The sequence below is a fragment of the Mobula hypostoma genome, chromosome 12 (assembly GCF_963921235.1).
Source record: "Mobula hypostoma chromosome 12, sMobHyp1.1, whole genome shotgun sequence".
NCBI lineage: Eukaryota > Metazoa > Chordata > Chondrichthyes > Myliobatiformes > Myliobatidae > Mobula > Mobula hypostoma.
The window spans coordinates 42,590,513-42,610,261 of NC_086108.1; the positions used below are offsets into that span (position 1 = coordinate 42,590,513).

A 19,749-nucleotide genomic window follows, 5' to 3' on the forward strand; every position below is an offset into this window, starting at 1 on the left:
CAATGTACATATGTGCTACTCAATAGCATCTCTCTAGAAATGAACCACATAACTTGGGTTGTTTTAATTAAGACTTTAGTATCCAGTGCCATTACTTATAGTGATTATTATCATTCGTATCTGAAAATTTGCTCCTTTGCACCCTTTGAACTCCAGTTATCTGGCAGCCTTATTCTAACCATCAAAATGCATCATACATTTCTCTATACTTAACTTCATTTGCTAAAAATACAACCACGTTGCCAGCTTATTTAAGACTAGTATTTTGTCACCTTCTTCCTTTGTATCAAATTAATAGTAGACTCAACTAGATCACAATCTTGATATACTAAAGAGAGAAACAAGTAGTGAATTGGATGGCCTAGCTTCATTCTGCAGATTCTTTCTTGCATTGCAACGCACAAAATGCAGGTCGGGCAGCATCTATGGAAACAAATAAACAGTCAATGTTTTGGTCTGAGACCCTTCTTCAGGACTGAAGAAAGGTCTTGGCCCGAGGTGTCGACTATTAAAGTTGTAAGTTGGAAATAGACATGGATCCAGCTCATTGCTATCTCCCTCTCCTTTCCTTCTGGATGTAGCACTACATGCTGAGCTCACAATCAATTGCTGATTGAGTCATACCTTTCACTCTCAATGTGACAACATAGCCTGTAAACATAACTCTTGGCTTGATCACGAGAGGGAAAGCAGCCAGAAGTTGTGATACATGTTGGTACCAACGACATAGGCAGGAAGAGGGATGAGGTCCTGAAGTGTGAGTTTCAGGAACTAGGCAGAAGGCTGAAGAACAGGACCTCAAGGGTGGCGTTCTCAGGATTGCTGCCAGTGCTACGTGATAGTGATGGTAAGAGTTGGAGGAGATGGCAGTTGAATGCGTGGCTGAGGAGTTGGTGCAGGGAGCAGGGTTTTAGATGTTTGGATCATTGGGATCTCTTCTGGGGAAGGTGGGACCTGTACAGATTGGATGGGTTGCACCTGAGCCCGAGGGGGAGCAATATCCTTGCAGGTAGGTTTGTTAGCATGGTTTGGGAGGGTTTAAACTAATTTGCAAGGGGGATGGGACCCGGAGCGATAAAGCAGTGAAAGAAGTGCATGGAGTAAAGCCAGATCTAACATATAGAGAGGCTTTGAGGAAAGAGAAGCAGAATAAACGGTGTAAAGGTAGTAAGGTAGAAGGGCTGAAATGTGTGTACCTCAATGCAAGAAGCATCAGGAACAAAGGTGAAGAACTGAGAGCTTGGATACATACATGGAATTATGATGTAGCGGCCATTACAGAGAATTGGCTGGCACCAGGGCAGGAACGGATTCTCAATATTCCTGGATTTCAGTGCTTTAAAAGGGATAGAGAGGGGGGAAAAGGGGAGGAGGGGTGGCATTACTGGTCTGGGATACTATTACAGCTACAGAAATGGTGGATAATGTAGCAGGATCCTCAACAAAGTCAGTATGCATGGAAATCAGGAACAGGAAGGGAGCAGTTACTCTATTGGGGGAATTCTATAGGCCCCTTGGTAGCAGTAGAGATACAGAAGAGCAGATTGGGAGGCAGATTTTGGAAAGGTGCAGAAATAACAGGGTAGTTATCATGGGTGACTTTAACTTCCCCAATATTGATTGGCACCTGATTAGTTCCAAGGGTTGGATGGGGCAGAGTTTGTTAAGTGGGTTCAGGACGGATTCTTGTCACAGTATGTGGACAGGCCAACTAGGGGGAAAGCCATACTAGATCTAATACTAGGTAATGAACGGGGTCAGGTCACAGATCTCTCAGTGGGTGAGCATCTGGGGGACAGTGACCACCACTCCCTGGCATTTAGCATTATCATGGAAAAGGATAGAATCAGAGAGACAGGAAAATTTTTAATTGGGGAAGGGCAAATATGTGAGAAAAGCAAGAAGGGGGCATGAGAAGGCCTTGACGAGTAGGGTAAAGGAAAACCCCAAGGCATTCTTCAATTATGTGAAGAACAAAAGGATGACAGGAGTGAAGGTAGGACCGATTAGAGATAAAGGTGGGAAGATGTGCCTGGAGGCTGCGGAAGTGAGCGAGGTCTTCAATAAATACTTCTCTTTGGTATTCACCAATGAGAGGGAACTTGACGATGGTGAGGACAATATGAGTGAGGTTGATGTTCTGGAGCATGTTGATATTAAGGGAGAGGAGGTGTTGGAGTTGTTAAAATACATTAGGATGGATAAACCCCCAGGGCCTGACAGAATATTCCCCAGGCTGCTCCATGAGGCGAGGGAAGAGATTGCTGAGCCTCTGACTAGGATCTTTATGTCCTTGTTGTCCACGGGAATGATACTGGAGGATTGGAGGGAGGCCAATGTTGTTCCCTCGTTCAAAAAAGGTTGTAGGGATAGTCCGGGTAACTATAGACCAGTGAGCCTTACGTCTGTGGTGGGAAAGCTGTTGGAAAAGATTCTTAGAGATGGGTCTATGGGCATTTAGAGAATCATGGTCTAATCAGGGACAGTCAGCATGGCTTTGTGAAGGGCAGATTGTGTCTAACAAGCCTGATACAGTTCTTTGAGGAGGTGACCAGGCATATAGATGAGGGTAGTGAAGTGGATGTGATCTATATGGATTTTAGTAAGGCAGTTGACAAGGTTCCACACGATAGGCTTATTCAGAAAGTCAGAAGGCATGGGATCCAGGGAGTTTGGCCAGGTGGATTCAGAATTGGCTTGCCTGTAGAAGGCAGAGGGTCGTGATGGAGGGAGTGCATTCAGATTGGAGGATTGTGACTAGTGGTGTCCCACAAGGATCTGTTCTGGGACCTCTACTTTTCGTGATTTTTATTAACAACCTGGATGTGGGGGTAGAAGGGTGGGTTGGCAAGTTTGCAGACGACACAAAAGTTGGTGGTGTTGTAGATAGTGTAGAGGATTGTGGAAGATTGCAGAGGGACATTGATAGGATGCAGAAGTGTGCTGAGAAGTGGCAGATGGAGTTCAACATGGAGAAGTGTGAGGTGGTACACTTTGTAAGGACAATCTCCAAGGCAGAGTACAAAGTAAATGGCAGGATACTTCGTAGTGTGGAGGAGCAGAGGGATCTGGGGGTACATGTCCACAGATCCCTGAAAGTTGCCTCACAGGTAGATAGGGTAGTTAAGAAAGCTTATGGGGTGTTAGCTTTCATAAATCGAGGGATAGAGTTTAAGAGTCGCTACGTAATGATGCAGCTCTATAAAACTCTGGTTAGGCCACACTTGGAGTACTGTGTCCAGTTCTGGTTGCCTCACTATAGATAGGAAGGATGTGGAAGCATTGGAAAGGGTACAGAGGAGATTTACCAGGATGCTGCCTGGCTTAGAGAGTATGCATTATGATCAGAGATTAAGGGAGCTAGTGCTTTACTCTTTGGAGAGAAGGAGATGAGAGGAGACATGATAGAGGTGTACAAGATAATGAGAGGAATAGATAGAGTGGATAGCCAGCGCCTCTTCCCCAGGGCACCACTGCTCAATACAAGAGGACATGGCTTTAAGGTAAGGGGTGGGAAGTTCAAGAGGGATATTAGAGGAAGGTTTTTTACTCAGAGAGTGGTTGGTGCGTGGACTGCACTGCCTGAGTCAGTGGTGGAGGCAGATACACTAGTGAAATTTAAGAGACTACTAGACAGGTATATGGAGGAATTTAAGGTGGGAGGTTATATGGGAGGCAGGGTTTGAGGGTCGGCGCAACATTGTGGGCCGAAGGGCCTGTAATGTGCTGTACTATTCTATGTTCTATCACTTGCTCCAGAACTTTTATTTTCTCATTTAACTTGCTTATTACCACATAAAAGGAATCCATGTTGAAAATTTTAGGTACATGCTTAATTTCTAAATTCAGAAATTTATTTGAAATTTCAGTTCTTTAATTGGCAGTCTTTTCTTTATCCAGATTTCACATCTGAACACAAATCTGGACAGAGCAATCGAGGCTGCGCGTAAGATGAAGAAAACAACCAGGAGAATGGTTAACATTTTGTCTGCTGACTTGGCCAGGACTGAGCACTATAAATATTTGTATGATTTTTAGTATTTTCTTTGTAGTGCAGACTTTCCTTGTGCAATGATGTGCAATATTATGTATCAAAATCTTGTAATATATAGAGTAAGAATATATCACCTTGATGAAATAATTTTCAGTATTCAAGGCTATTATGCAATTTTGGACTTTTTCCATTATTGTTTCAGTGATTTCTGATAATCATATAAATACTAATATGCATCTACTTGTGCCTGGGTCTCTATAGCATTGGTAACTAGAGAAGGCACTACAACTAGACTTTGGGAGAGTTGTTGTAATTACCATAGACAATAGGTGCAGGAGTAGGCCATTCGGCCCTTCGAGCCAGCATCGCCATTCACTGTGATCATGGCTGATCATCCACAATCAGTATCCAGTTCCTGCCTGATCCCCATAACCTTTGATTCTGCTATCTTTAAGAGCTCAATCCATCTCTTTCTTGAAAGCATCCAGAGACTTGGTCTCCACAGCCTTCTGGGGCAGAGCATTCCATATATCCACCACTCTCTGGGTGAAAAAGTTTTTCCTCAACTCTGTTCTAAATGGCCTACCCCTTATTCTTAAACTGTGGGCCTCTGGTTCTGGACTCACCCATCAGCGGGAACATACTTCCTGCCTCCAGCGTGTCCAATCCCTTAATAATCTTAACTATTTCAATCAGATCCCCTCTCAGGCTTCTAAGTTTCAGAGCATACAAGCCCAGTCGCTCCAATCTTTCGACATATGACAGTCCCGCCAACCCAGGAATTAACCTTGTGAACCTATGCTTCAACCTCGTGAACCTTGTGAACCTCAATAGCAAGAATGTCCTTCCTCAAATTTGGAGACCAAAACTGCACACAGTACTCCAGGCCTGGTCTCACCAGGGCTCTGTACAGCTGCAGAAGGACCTCTTTGCTACTATACTCAATTCCCCTTGTTATGAAGGTCAGCATGCCATTAGCTTTCTTCACTGCCTCTAGCAAACTCTTTGATGAGGATAGCTGACATGGCTTAGGACAAACCTGTCAAAAAAAGATTACGTGCTTGGCAATTGTGTCTTTTGCTGATCAAATCACCCCAGAATGCCAATTTCCTTTTGCTGTTCCACCACAGGATTATCCAAAATGTTACTGAATGTTAACCTGCACTATACTGTAGAATATGATAAGTGTCCATTGCAAATGAAGCAAACTCTTTGATGAGGATAGCTGACAAACCTGTCAAAAAATGATTATTAGCCATCACTGCCAATAATGAGGAAGTCAATCTAAATGTGACTGTGCAAGTTAGTACTATTAACCATTCTTAATAAGGGAAAGCTCACGTTTGGCCTCCATGGCACAAAGAAAGTATTTTTCTATCAAAAATCATGTTATATATGATTAACACAGCTCAATTCCCACCTTTCTCATCATTTCTGTTCAAATCTCTTTAATTGGATTTCTGCCCTCTCCTTTGCACAAAGGATGCCCAGTTTAGTACTCTTCTGTGAAGTACTTGTTGTGTTATCCTGCCTTGCCCTTTTCAGTATCCTTCAGATGATTGACAATGTCATCCTTTCTGACTATGTAAAGTACCTCAGTTATGCATTACAGTCCAGCTCCATTACATTACCCTCAACTTTACTCCTTATTTTATCTCTGCCAACAACGGTCTCTTAACATGTGGTTACCTTAAGAATGCACTCAAGTTGTCATTGAGATTTTCCTTATTTACATCATCACTGCCTCTGACTCTACTTACCTGTGGGTGCCAGAACATCACTGCCTTAGATAATGTTTAATATATTTTTAGATTATGAGAACACTCAGTCCTTGTTTATTGTCATTTAGAAATGCATGCATTAAGAAATGATACAATGTGCAAAGGATGTATTAGTGATAATTTTTCAAAACTCGTTAGATTCTGGACTAGTTCCTGAGGATTGGAGGGTGGCTAATGTAACCCCAATTTTTAAAAAAGGAGGGAGAGAGAAACCGGGGAATTATAGACCGGTTAGCCTAACGTCGGTGGTGGGGAAACTGCTGGAGTCAGTTATCAAGGATGTGATAACAGCACATTTGGAAAGCGGAGAAATGATCGGACAAAGTCAGCATGGATTTGTGAAAGGAAAATCATGTCTGACGAATCTCATAGAATTTTTTGAGGATGTAACTAGTAGAGTGGATAGGGGAGAACCAGTGGATGTGGTATATTTGGATTTTCAAAAGGCTTTTGACAAGGTCCCACACAGGAGATTAGTGTGCAAACTTAAAGCACACGGTATTGGGGGTAAGGTATTGGTGTGGGTGGAGAATTGGTTAGCAGACAGAAAGCAAAGAGTGGGAATAAACGGGACCTTTTCAGAATGGCAGGCGGTGACTAGTGGGGTACCGCAAGGCTCAGTGCTGGGACCCCAGTTGTTTACAATATATATTAATGACTTGGATGAGGGAATTAAATGCAGCATCTCCAAGTTTGCGGATGACACGAAGCTGGACGGCAGTGTTAGCAGTGAGGAGGATGCTAAGAGGATGCAGGGTGACTTGGATAGGTTGGGTGAGTGGGCAAACTCATGGCAGATGCAATTTAATGTGGATAAATGTGAAGTTATCCACTTTGGTGGCAAAAATAGGAAAACAGATTATTATCTGAATGGTGGCCGATTAGGAAAAGGGGAGGTGCAACGAGACCTGGGTGTCATTGTACACCAGTCATTGAAAGTGGGCATGCGGGTATAGCAGGCGGTGAAAAAAGTGAATGGTATGCTGGCATTCATAGCGAGAGGATTCGAGTACAGGAGCAGGGAGGTACTACTGCAGTTGTACAAGGCCTTGGTGAGACCACACCTGGAGTATTGTGTGCAGTTTTGGTCCCCTAATCTGAGGAAAGTCATCCTTGCCATAGAGGGAGTACAAAGAAGGTTCACCAGATTGATTCCTGGGATGGCAGGACTTTCATATGAAGAAAGACTGGATGAACTGGGCTTGTACTCGTTGGAATTTAGAAGATTGAGGGGGGATCTGATTGAAACGTATAAGATCCTAAAGGGATTGGACAGGCTAGATGCAGGAAGATTGTTCCCGATGTTGGGGAAGTCCAGAACGAGGGGTCACAGTTTGAGGATAGAGGGGAAACCTTTTAGGACCGAGATTAGGAAAAACTTCTTCACACAGAGAGTGGTGAATCTGTGGAATTCTCTGCCACAGCAAACTGTTGAGGCCAGTTCATTGGCTATGTTTAAGAGGGAGTTAGATATGGCCCTTGTGGCTACAGGGGTCAGGGGGTATGGAGGGAAGGCTGGGGTGGGGTTCTGAGTTGGATGATCAGCCATGATCATAATAAATGGCGGTGCAGGCTCGAAGGGCCGAATGGCCTACTCCTGCACCTATTTTCTATGTTTCTATGTTTCTATGTTCCTCCAGAGTAATATCACAGAAAAACAGCACAAACCAAAGACTAAAACTGACAGAACCACATAATTATAACATATAGTTACAGCAGTGCAAAGCAATACCATAATTTGATAAAGAACAGACCATGGGCACGGTAAAAAAAAGTCTCAAAGTCCTCAGTCGATTGACTCCTGAGTCCCTGATAGCAGGTGCCAAAGGGAGAAACTCCCTGCCATAAACCTCCACGCACCGACAACTGCCGATGCATTGGAAGCACCCGACTACAGTCCGTCCGAAAACTTCGAACCTCTGACCAGCCCCTCCGATACAGCCTCCCGAGCATCTTCGACCTTGCCCGGCTGTCGAAACAAGCAAAGCTGAGGATTCGGGGCCTTCTTGTCCGGAGATTCCGGACCACACAGTAACAGCAGCAGCGAAGCGGGCATTTCAGAAGTTTCTCCAGATGTTCCTTCGTACTCTCACATTTGTCTCCATCAAATCAGAATTATGTACGGTCCCCTACTTGACAAATAACAGACATCACCACCGAAGTGGCCATGCGCACCGCGTTGCGCCGCCATCTTCTCCTCCTCCTGCTCCTTATTTAAAATAATAAATAGCTATAGGAACCCTCTTTGGAATTACCACCAAGTTCAAGAGACCTATGTTCAGTTCTGACCTACAGAAAGTTTGCACTTTCTCCCTGTGGGGTGGTTGTCCTCTGGGTGTTCCAGTTTCCTCCCACATCCCAAAGACTTGTGGGTTAGTAGGTTCATTGGCCACTTTAAATTGCCTTCAGTGTATACATGAGTGATAGAATATGGAGAGAAATAAGATGGGATTAATGTAGGATTGGTGTAACTAGGTATTGATGGTTAGTCCTGACGAAGGGTCTCGGCCTGAAACGTCGACTGCGCCTCTTCCTATAGATGCTGCTTGGCCTGCTGCGTTCACCAGCAACTTTGATGTATGTTGATTGATGGTTGGTGTAGTCTTCATTAGCTGAAGGGCCTGCTTCCACTCTGCATGATTCCTTTTGATTCTAAGCTGCAATAAATGAACTAAATTTTATACGAAAACTAAAATAATAAAAGAACATTTTTATAATCTCTGTGAAAAAATGTGTATTGAAAATAAATCTTAAAGGTGTTCTGTGGTGAAGAAATCTATGGAAGACTGCGTGGTTGACGATTACCTTTATTTGTCACATGTACATCAAAACCTCGAAATATCCAGTGAATGGCATCATTTGCACCAACAACAAATACAATCCAAGGATATGCTGGCGGCAGCCCGCAAGATCGCCATCCTTCCGACATCAACGGAGTGTGCCCTCAACTTACTAACCCTCGCCATATGTCTTTAGTTTGTGGGAGGAAACTGGAGTACCAGAAAAAACCCACGTGGTCACGGGGAGAACGTAAAACTCCTTACAGGCAGTTTCTGTAATTGAACCTGGGCAGTGTAATAACATTACATTAGCCTCTACTGTACACTAACATGCTGCCCCAGAAACAACAATAAGATTTTCTACCTTCTACTAAACTGAGCAGTATCTACACAAAGTGACAGAACACACAGAAAATGACACTGCGATAAAACTTTATTTTTAATTACATGATAAACATTCAGGACTAAGACCTCTTTTTAGGTGTTTTGTAATTATTAAATAATTTGGTAACATTTTCTTTTGTTAGATTAGATTATGAGGACATGCAGTCCTCTTTTATTGTCATTTAGTAATGCATGCATTAAGAAATGATACAATGTTCCTCCAATATGATATCACAGAAACACAAGACAAATCCAGACTGAAAAACTGACAAAAACACATAATTATAACATATAGTTACAACAGTGCAAAGCAATAATGTAATTTGGTAAAGAGCAGATCATGGGCACAGTAAAAAAAAAGTCTCAAAGTCTCTCGAAGGTCCCATCATCTCAAGCAGATGGTAGAAGGGAGAAACTCTCCCTGCCATGAAGCTCCAGTGCCGCAAACTTGCCGATGCAGCACCCTGGAAGCACCCGACCACAGCCGACTCTTGAGTCCGTCCGAAAACTTCGAGCCTCCAACCAGCCCTCCGACACTGAGCACCATCTCTGCCAAGTGCTTTGACCCCAGCACCGGCAACAGGCAATAGGCAAAGCTGAGGATTTGGAGCCTTCCCCTCCAGAGATTCTGGATCGCACCCTAGCAGCAGCAGTGAAGCGAGCATTTCAGAAGTTTCTCCAGATGTTCCTCTATGCTTCTCACGTCTGTCTCCATCAAATCAGGATTGTGCACAGTATCTACTTACCAATACCGATATCATTTCGGAGCGGCCGCGGGCGCTGCATTGCGCCACCATCTTCTCCCCTCCCCTTTAATGTTAATATATTAATAGCTGGTTTGTTCTATAGATTTGTCTTTGTAGATTTAAGACTCATTTGGAATAAACAATATTGGTAAGGTTATTATTAGTATCTAGATTAATTTTTGTGTCATAAATTACACCAGGTCAATCTTGATTTGAGAGGCTTTATATGCAAAAGTTACCTGCCTAGTCAAGTTATATAATAGAAACATAGAAAATAGGTGCAGGAGTAGGCCATTCGGCCCTTCGAGCCTGCACCGCTATTTATTATGATCATGGCTGATCATCCAACTCAGAACCCCGCCCCAGCCTTCCCTCCATACCCCCGATCCCCGTAGCCACAAGGGCCATATCTAACTCCCTCTTAAATATAGCCAATGAACTGGCCTCAACTGTTTCCTGTGGTAGAGAATTCCACAGATAATGGAGGATTCAGCATGAAGGATTGGAATATCCTGTTAGAGAACCTGAGGAACATGCTTCCCTCTAAGTTACTTCCACATGACTTAAAGATGAAAGGTGAGAGGTTTAGGAGGAACATGAAGAGAAACTTCTTCACTCAGAGGGTCATGAGAGTGTAGAGCGAGTTGCCAGCACAAATGATCCATGCAAGCTTGACTTGAATGTTTAAGAAAAGTTTGGATAGATACATGGATAGTAGGGATATTGTGGGCTATGGTCCAGGTGCAAGTCATTGGGAGTAGGCAGTTTAAATGGTTAGGACCAACCTGACATAGCTTTGGACAAAACTGTCAAAAAATGATTATTAGCCATCATTGCCAATAATGAGGAAGTCAATCTAAATGTGACTGTGCAAGTTAGTACTATTAACCATTCTTAATAAGGGAAAGCTCACGTTTGGCCTCCATGGCACAATGAAAGTATTTTTCTATCAAAAGTCATGTTATATGTGATTAACACAGCTCAATTCCCACCTTTCTCATCATTTCTGTTCAAATCCCTTTAATTGGATTTCTGCCCTCTCCTTTGCACAAAGGATGCCCAGTTCAGCACTCTTCTGTGAAGTACTTGTTGTGTTATCCTGCCTTGCCCTTTTCAGTATCCTTCAGATGATTGACAATGTCATCCTTTCTGACTATGTAAATTATCTCAATTATGCATTACAGTCCAGCTCCATTACATTACCCTCAACTTTACTCCTTATTTTATCTCTGCCAACAACGGTCTCTTAACATGTGGTTACCTTAAGAATGCACTCAAGTTGTCATTGAGATTTTCCTTATTTACATCATCACTGCCTCTGACTCTACTTACCTGTGGGTGCCAGAACATCACTGCCTTAGATAATGTTTAATATATTTTTAGATTATGAGAACACTCAGTCCTTGTTTATTGTCATTTAGAAATGCATGCATTAAGAAATGATACAATGTTCCTCCAGAGTAATATCACAGAAAAACAGCACAAACCAAAGACTAAAACTGACAGAACCACATAATTGTAACATATAGTTACAGCAGTGCAAAGCAATACCATAATTTGATAAAGAACAGACCATGGGCACGGTAAAAAAAAGTCTCAAAGTCCTCAGTCGATTGACTCCTGAGTCCCTGATAGCAGGTGGCAAAGGGAGAAACTCCCTGCCATAAACCTCCACGCACCGACAACTGCCAATGTATTGGAAGCACCCGACCACAGTCCGTCCGAAAACTTCGAGCCTCTGACCAGCCCCTCCGATACAGCCTCCCGAGCATCTTCGACCTTGCCCGGCTGTCGAAACAAGCAAAGCTGAGGATTCGGGGTCTTCTTGTCCGGAGATTCCGGACCACACAGTAACAGCAGCAGTGAAGCGGGCATTTCAGAAGTTTCTCCAGATGTTCCTCCATACTCTCACATCTGTCTCCATCAAATCAGAATTATGCACGGTCCCCGACTTGACAAATAACAGACATCACCACCGAAGTGGCCGTGCGCGCTGCGTCGCGCCGCCATCTTCTCCTCCTCCTGCTCCTTATTTAAAATAGTAAATAGCTATAGGAACCCTCTTTGGAATTACCACCAAGTTCAAGAGACCTATGTTCAGTTCTGACCTACAGAAAGTTTGCACTTTCTCCCTGTGGGGTGGTTGTCCTCTGGGTGTTCCAGTTTCCTCCCACATCCCAAAGACTTGTGGGTTAGTAGGTTCATTGGCCACTTTAAATTGCCTTCAGTGTATACATGAGTGATAGAATATGGAGAGAAATAAAATGGGGTTAATGTAGGATTGGCGTAACTAGGTATTGATGGTTGGTGTAGTCTTTATTAACTGAAGGGCCTGCTTCCGCTCTGCATGATTCCTTTTGATTCTAAGCTGCAATAAATGAACTAAATTTTATGCGGTGTCTTAACTATACAAGTACTCAACACGAAATTCCAAAGATTATCCACATTTCTATGTTTAGAAATATCTTCAAATCACCTTCCTGAATGGTTACCCCTTTATTTTGAAAATAAACACCATAGTCAAGACACATAGCAAACTTGCATTGCCCTTTCAAGCCCAAAACAATCGTATACAATTAAAAGAGATCACCTTTCATTCTTCTAAATTCAATCTGCTTGATTTCTCCTTGTAGGACAACTCGTAACTATTGCAGGAAATGTTTGGTGCATGCTATAATTTATATCGTTTCTTATTCTGGGAGACGGAACTGCACAATCTATTACAGATGCAATCTCACCAGGGATTTATACAGCGTCTTCTATTCAAATCTTCTTGTAATATAGGCCAGTATACTATTTCCCTTCATAATTGTTTCTCATGCATGCTTATTAACTTTAAGTGATCCCTTTACAAGAAAACTTGGGGCCCTCTGAAACAAATACCTTTCAATCTCTCATTTTTCAAAAATATACATACATCACCTTCCTATGTTTTTCTACAAAAGTAGATGACCTTGCATCTTTTCATATTATATTTCATTTACTGTGTGCTTGGTCATTCATTCATTTCTCCATAAAACTACCTAACTTTAATCCTCTCATCTAAATCAGTGATATAAATTGTAACTGGTTAGGTCACTGCACTGGTCCTGACAGCACCCTACTAATTCAGCCTCCCAACTCAAAAAATTTAGTCCTATTCTTTCTTTTCTACCCATCTGTGAACAGTGAAGAAGGTAACTCTAAATCTAACCATACAAATTAGCATTATCAGCTTCTTTAGTAACAGATCCTTCTCCGTGGATTGTCACCTTGTCGCGGTGGAGAAGCTTGTGTGGTCCTGTGATCCAGAGAGCAATGCCGTCTGGAGCTATGCTCCTGGTAGGGTCACCCATGGCGGTAAGGTCGAGAGTGAGGTCCCTGACAAAGAACCATCCAACCAAGACCTCAACGGCGGAACACGCGAATGAAGTTATTTCGAACTCAACGGCTGTGAAGGCGGATGAAGGCTGCAACAAATCCATCAGCTCCAGTCGTTGTGGTTTCCATGCCATTGGAATCAGTTGGTTGATTTGTGAAGTATCGTGTGCTTCTTGGAGTGCAACATCAAGTACACGTTAAACAAATACACACACAGGCGTCTTCACTTTGTGAGCCACTTCTTCAGAACGAAGACCATCATCCTCAACCTCGAGGGATAGCCACGACGACGACGAGTGATAGACACCACCACATTACCACCAATAAATATCACGTGCTCTCATTTAATATCAGTGGAACTTTTCCGGCTCCTGTCTTTATCCTATTCTCTACTCTTCTAAAATGTAAATATTGTGGCATATTTAACTTCCAAACTTTCTCACATTACACCTGACCATGAATACCTGATCTGTGTGCCTTATCCAGCATTTTAAGGATATTTTGCTGTTGCTGCATATTAATACCCAATGGAGGAAGTAGGCAATTGTTGACTCTTGTGCAGTTACACTCAGTAGCCACTTTATTAGGTGTTTTTCTACAGTATCCCATAGCCAGCGCAGTGGGGATTGGGTTAAATAGGATATTTTTGAGCCGGGGATTGGGCTAAAGTGCAACCTATTGGACTGTGTTGTTCGATGATAATACATTTATCAGAAGTTGTCATAAACTGATGCTAAACTTTTGTCAGAATATTACAGAAGAGAGAGATTTAAATTTCCATTCACACAATGGAGACATGAGATTGCAAATGCTTGAATCTGGAGCAACACACAATCTGCTTGAAGAACTCAGCAGGTTGAGCAGCATCAGTGTGCTGAAAGAAACTGTTGATGTTTCAAGTTGAAACCCAGCCCTAGGTAATTAGAATCAGAATCAGGTGAAATTTATTATTATGTGGCAGCAGTACATTGCGATATATAATAAAAAGAACATGAATTACAGTACACACATTAAACAGTTAAATTAAGTGGGGTTCAGTGTCCGTTCAGAAATCTGATGGCAGAGGCGAAGAAGCTTCCCTGAATCACTGAGCAATTTTGTTCCTCCCACTGATATAGCTCGATCTGCTGAGTTCTTCCAGCAGATTGTGTGTTGTCCCATTCACATAGTTTGAAGAAAAAAATGCACTGCGATTATAGAGTCTGAGCAGTAGATGGTGCAGCAATTCTGCTAACATTATCCAATTCAGGGATATCTGTTAGGTCTTTCGTTTGTTAAGCATGTAAACTTTAGAATGGGTTTAATTAAAAATAATGTTGAGGATAATGGCACCATCACTTTAAAGACACAAGAAAATGCAAGAATCCTTCAGATTTCAAAATTAGCTTGAACCAAATTATATTTATTATTTTATACAAGAATGGTATCAAAATTCAAACTTATTAAGTTACTGATATTCCCATCCCAGTCTTCAGAAACTTTTGTAACCCAGTTGGCTTGACTTCCAACATTAGTTTGCAATGAATAAACATAATGCTACCTGTAACTCTATTCAAGTACTTTTCCAGTCAAATCAAGACAATAATTTTTTTGTACTTTAACATCTTTTAATACTTATCAGGTTTCTCTAATCTTTTATGTGTCCATCATAAAATGAATGCAGTTATTCATGGGACTAATAACTCTATTGCTAATAGAATGTACAATGACCCATCCCACTTGCGCAATGAATTCAAAGACAACTAGGCCAGAAGAAGATTCCAATTATCACCTCTCATCTCTGATATTGCATCTCCAAGCCAACAACATGCTTTGGACACTTGAACAACATAAGTGTTCAAGAAGAGATCCATTTTACAGTGTCATTGCACATTGTGGGTCACATACCTTTATTTTTAAAGAGTGAAAAGAAAAGGACGGTGTAAATGATTATATTAGAAGTACATGAGGTGATTTATCATGCAGCTTGTATAGTGTAAAAATTAATTACAGAGCCATCCAAGCTGCTCCCAGAATCATTTCAATACAGTTGTCAATGTGAACAATGGCCCAATAATACCCTTTCATTAAAAAGTAGGACTAAATCTAATCTGGTTAATCACTATGCAATCAGCCTATATCACCAGCAAATTGGTGGAAGGTGCCAATAATGGTGCCTTTGAAGAGTACCCACTCACCAGCTGGTTCACCAACACAGGATCATCCACCTCCATATCTCATAATACAAACATGGACCTAAAAGCTAAATTCCAGAAGAGAGATGGGAGTCACTGTCCTTGACATGAAGATAACATTTGACCAAGTGTGGCATCAAGGAACCCTGGTAAAATTGAAGTCAATAGTTATTGAGAGGAAAATATTCCACTGGCTGGAGTCATAACATGCACAGAGGAACAGGGTTGTCTTCTTCAGGATTCCATCTTCTCAGCCTCATGACATCATTGAAGAGTTCCTCGGGTCAATGTTCGAGGTCCAGCCATTTTTAGCTGCTTCAACAGTGACATTCCTTCCACCACTAGATCAGAAATGGGAATACTTACTGATGATCACTCAGAAGTTTTATCTTATTCACATCGACTCAGCAAATGAAGCAGCCCATGGCTGCATGCAGAAAGCCCAAGACAACACTTAGATATGCTGAAAATGTTCCTGCTATACAACTGCCAGCCAATGACCATCTCCAGCAAGAGAAAATCTAATCACTGACACTTGAAGTTCAGTATCTTTGCCAAAGTTGCCATTATCAAAATCCTGAGAGGGTCACCACTGACCAGTGACTCAACTGGGCCTCTTCTGACCTGCTATATAAAAATATGGCTACACTAGTAGGTCAGGAGTTGGGCTTCTTGCGATGATTATCTCACCTCTTGACTCTCTCTAAACCTTTGTTTCTACCATATTCAAGGCCAAAGTCAAAAGTATGAAATACTCTGCAAGTAAGTTTTGCCAATGCAGTATTAAATTAATTAATTAACCACTGAATGAAGGCATATCTAAGACAGTATTTCCTTTCATATTAAAATAACCACCACTAATTTATATGCAAAAAATGACATTTAAAATTCATATTCTCTCATAGTCACGATCAATCATGAGAGAAAAATTGGGACATGAACCCTGCCTAAATATTCAACCCTTCTTGATGTAATTTTAATTCTCAATGTGGTTTGGATTTATTATATGACTGATGTTTCTGCTGAGATTTGCTGGGTTCAGGGCTAACCAGAACGTCTCTGATGATTTGAGAAAATATACATTTTTAAATTAAAATAACAAATTTGATTCATAAAATATACTTAATTTATAATCACCAATAATCCACTGATTATTTGAAATCCTCATGGTTTGGCATGTCTAGCAGGTGGCATTTGGCATGTTCTGTTCAAACTCACTAGGACCCTATTTTCTGTACTCCTTTTAAACTCACCAAGGTCCCAGTTCCCAGACTCTCTTCAAATTCACTAGAGTCCCATATCTTGCACTCCCTTGAAACCTTTGGTTTCACTGTAAAAATTATTATAATACTGTGTAAGATCTTAAAAAAACAAGTGACTTACAAGTTTGTTGCAGTATTAATAAGGATTGAATAACAGTCCAGAAAATCTGCCAGTCCAGCACCAAAGTCAAAGTTTTACGGCAATTTTTATTAATGTACACATTTTAAAGTATGTAAAACTAGTGAAACACTTGCCTTTTTAACTGAAGATTTACTATATCATTGAGATAAACAGGACTGTGTTGGATTTACCAAACGTGGCTTGTATAATGTTGACGAACTAGGCCCAATGCACACAGTTCCTGGGCTTTTGCAAATAATTCACATTTCCACACTGCAGTCCACAGGCATGCAAGCCCAAATGCATGTTCTCAGATCTATTTATTTACTATGTTATTATGATGGGTTACTATATTATTATTACGGATTTTTATTTAGTATTTGCAGTTTGTCTTCTTTTGTATATCGGTTGCTTGTTCAGTCTTTGTGTGTACTTTTTCTTTGTATTTCTTTTTCCTAATGTGAATGTCTTGTTGTTCCTTTTCACACCTAGTGGCCACCATTTCTGTAGCACTTGACACTTTTTTTTAATGAGACCAAGTTGCTAGCTCCACGCTCAACTCAGCACAGATGGAAAGTGCTCAAGGAACCAGCCGGATTTGAACTCGGGACCTTTCACCTCGGTTGGTGCCAATGCCACTACACCATCACCTGGCACTGTGAGTGCCCACAGGAAAATAAATGTCAGGGTTCCATATGGCAATATACATACATACTTTGATAATAAATTCAATTTGAACTTTGTACAGATGAAACCTGGTGGGGGAGGGGGGAGATGAAGATAGTGGCAGAGGCTGAGATGTGATTGGTGGAGACAACGAAAGGGCTGCAGATTATAGAATGTAATAAGAAAGGAAGGTGGTGAATGAAACCAAATAAGAGAGGGATGGTAGTCAAATGTGAATAGTGGAGAAGAGGTGACAGGGAGAGAAATGGCAGAGTGTGTGGGTGATTGGTGGAGCCGGTGAGGGAGACGGAACCAAGGGTTGGGTGGAGTGGGGGTGGTTTGAAGAAGGGGTATGTAAAAGGACTTGGAGACAGAAAGGAGCACAACATAGTTAGTTAAGATCGGACATTTCAATATTCATGCCATTGAGTTGCAGACCACACAGGCAGACTATAACTTGCTGTTCCTCTACTTTGCTTTGAGCTTCATCCTTGTAATGGAGGATGTAGAGAACATACAGTCTGGTGCGATAACGTGGAGGTGAATTGATCCAGCTTTCAAATGTTCAGCATGGCCACTGCAGATAGAGTACAGCGCTCGTGATGCAGCATAACAGTCTGCACTTTGTTTCACCGATTACAGCCGGCCACATCAAGTGCACCAGATACAATTAGCAATGATGGAGTAGGTGCTCATGAATCCCTGCAAGGATTGTGGTGATGGAGGAGGTGTAGAAACATGTTCTGCACCTCCTACAGTTTATCTTGAACTTTGTTCTGTAAGCAGTCTGTAGTGTGATATCTATGCACACCTGTGGTCATGGGTCTCGCTTTTGAAAAAAGGATAAATATATTTGCATGTTACTGAGAATTGGCAAAGATGGAACTTCAAATGCTCCTACAACGTGACAATAAGAACAACGAGTTGTCTTTAAATATTTCTGTGGCTGGAGAATATTTAAAACCTTGTCCAAATGCAGGGTTGAACAAAATGGCCCCTTTCTTACCATTTATTTACCATATAATAACTTGGACTGTAAGATTGACTTTAATAAAAATCTCCCAAACTAGACAACACTTTCTGAGAAATACAAATGTTTGTAAAAGATTGACAAGTACCACCTATGCTTTTAACTCATATCACTTCTCAAATTAAATCAGGAACAGTGCCTTTGATAACTTCACTTTAAGCTTTCTGTCTGTAAAAACGATTCATCCACTTCTCAGCATCTTCCAACATTGCTAGAATACAGAACTCAGTATACAGGGATTAAGTCACAATCTTATGTAACACTACATCCTAGCACAATACTAAACCCATCAATACTTTTTGTTGTTCAATTCAAATATTTCTAGTTCACCAAAATATGCCCTCTTGATACACCTCAATAAATATTTAAAGATTTGCTTGTGTTCTATTCAATTTTTTGGGTTCAGTTTTTCAGAAGGTATTTGTACCATTACAAAACACAGTTGCCTCTTTGCAGCATTTAATTTATTAGCTTGTCAGAAGACATACAGTGCTTGGTAGTTGGCATTCTGTACAACAAAATGCTGAAAATATTCCAGTTACATACATTTCATAGCTAAACAAAAAATGGCAGTTGAAATATGCCTCTGCAAATCGTCTCAATACACAGCCAGTATCTTTTCCGCCCTCTTATTTTGGGTCTACACACAAGTGACATTAGTACAGCTCAGAGAAGGAAAACTGCACACATTGGTTGACATCTTCCCGGATTAGCACCTGATGGGTAAGATTTGCATTGCACCATACACGAACATAATGGCACACCTTTATTGATTACAGTGAAGTATTTCAGAATGCAACTGCACTTTAAGTGGCAAATTTGTTAAACATTTTTGAAAAGAATTATATTAATCTAAAGTACATTCCTAGTTTTGATAAGGCTTAAATGCTTTTGCAAAAACATTTACAATGCAATATTAGATAGAATATAAGATTTTATTTAATAACAGTAAGTTGAAAATGTTACAATCCTATGTTAGACATATACAGTATATTATGGGCAATATATTCAAAACATAGCTACAAAATGTACAAAGCCTATAAGCAACATTACTCTGAAAAAATCCTATATAGTCAACATTTTAAAAATACAAACGCGTTACTAGTGATCACCAATTACGGGTCAGAGTATGGTATCCTCATTGATTTACAGGCAATAAGTCAAAGCAGAAATACTTTACCAATATTGACTCTCCCAGAAGATTCATTACAGTATTAATAGTGTAACTAAATTAGAGTCCTTGAACTGGTCAATACATGCTGTGTACTTTGTTTATCAAAATACTTTAGACAAAGTTTCATTACGTGGATGTTAAGCTCTTGTTATTCACGTTAAGTGCAGTTGATACAAGTGGCCAACTTTAACTCATATGTGGCACTTTTACTTGTTCAGTTTCTTGAGATCATCAAGTAATCTTGTGGGTGTAAGAATATGAGTTGACCCTAGAGTAT

The 19,749-nt window shown here is 41.1% G+C and overlaps 2 protein-coding genes across 2 annotated transcripts in view; one reads left to right on the forward strand and one right to left on the reverse strand.

The window, feature by feature from the left end:
- Nucleotides 1-4,038, forward strand: part of LOC134354516 (uncharacterized) — a 43,041-nt gene extending 39,003 nt beyond the window's left edge. The window contains exon 20 of the mRNA XM_063063438.1: nt 3,901-4,038. Coding sequence (XP_062919508.1) covers nt 3,901-4,038 — 138 coding nt within the window. The remainder of the gene's footprint in view (nt 1-3,900) is intronic.
- A 14,684-nt stretch (nt 4,039-18,722) lies between these two features.
- stxbp3 (syntaxin binding protein 3) overlaps nt 18,723-19,749 on the reverse strand; it is a 52,355-nt gene continuing 51,328 nt past the window's right edge. The window contains exon 19 of the mRNA XM_063063912.1: nt 18,723-19,740. Within this exon, the coding sequence (XP_062919982.1) occupies nt 19,679-19,740 (62 nt within the window). The 3' untranslated portion in view covers nt 18,723-19,678. The remainder of the gene's footprint in view (nt 19,741-19,749) is intronic.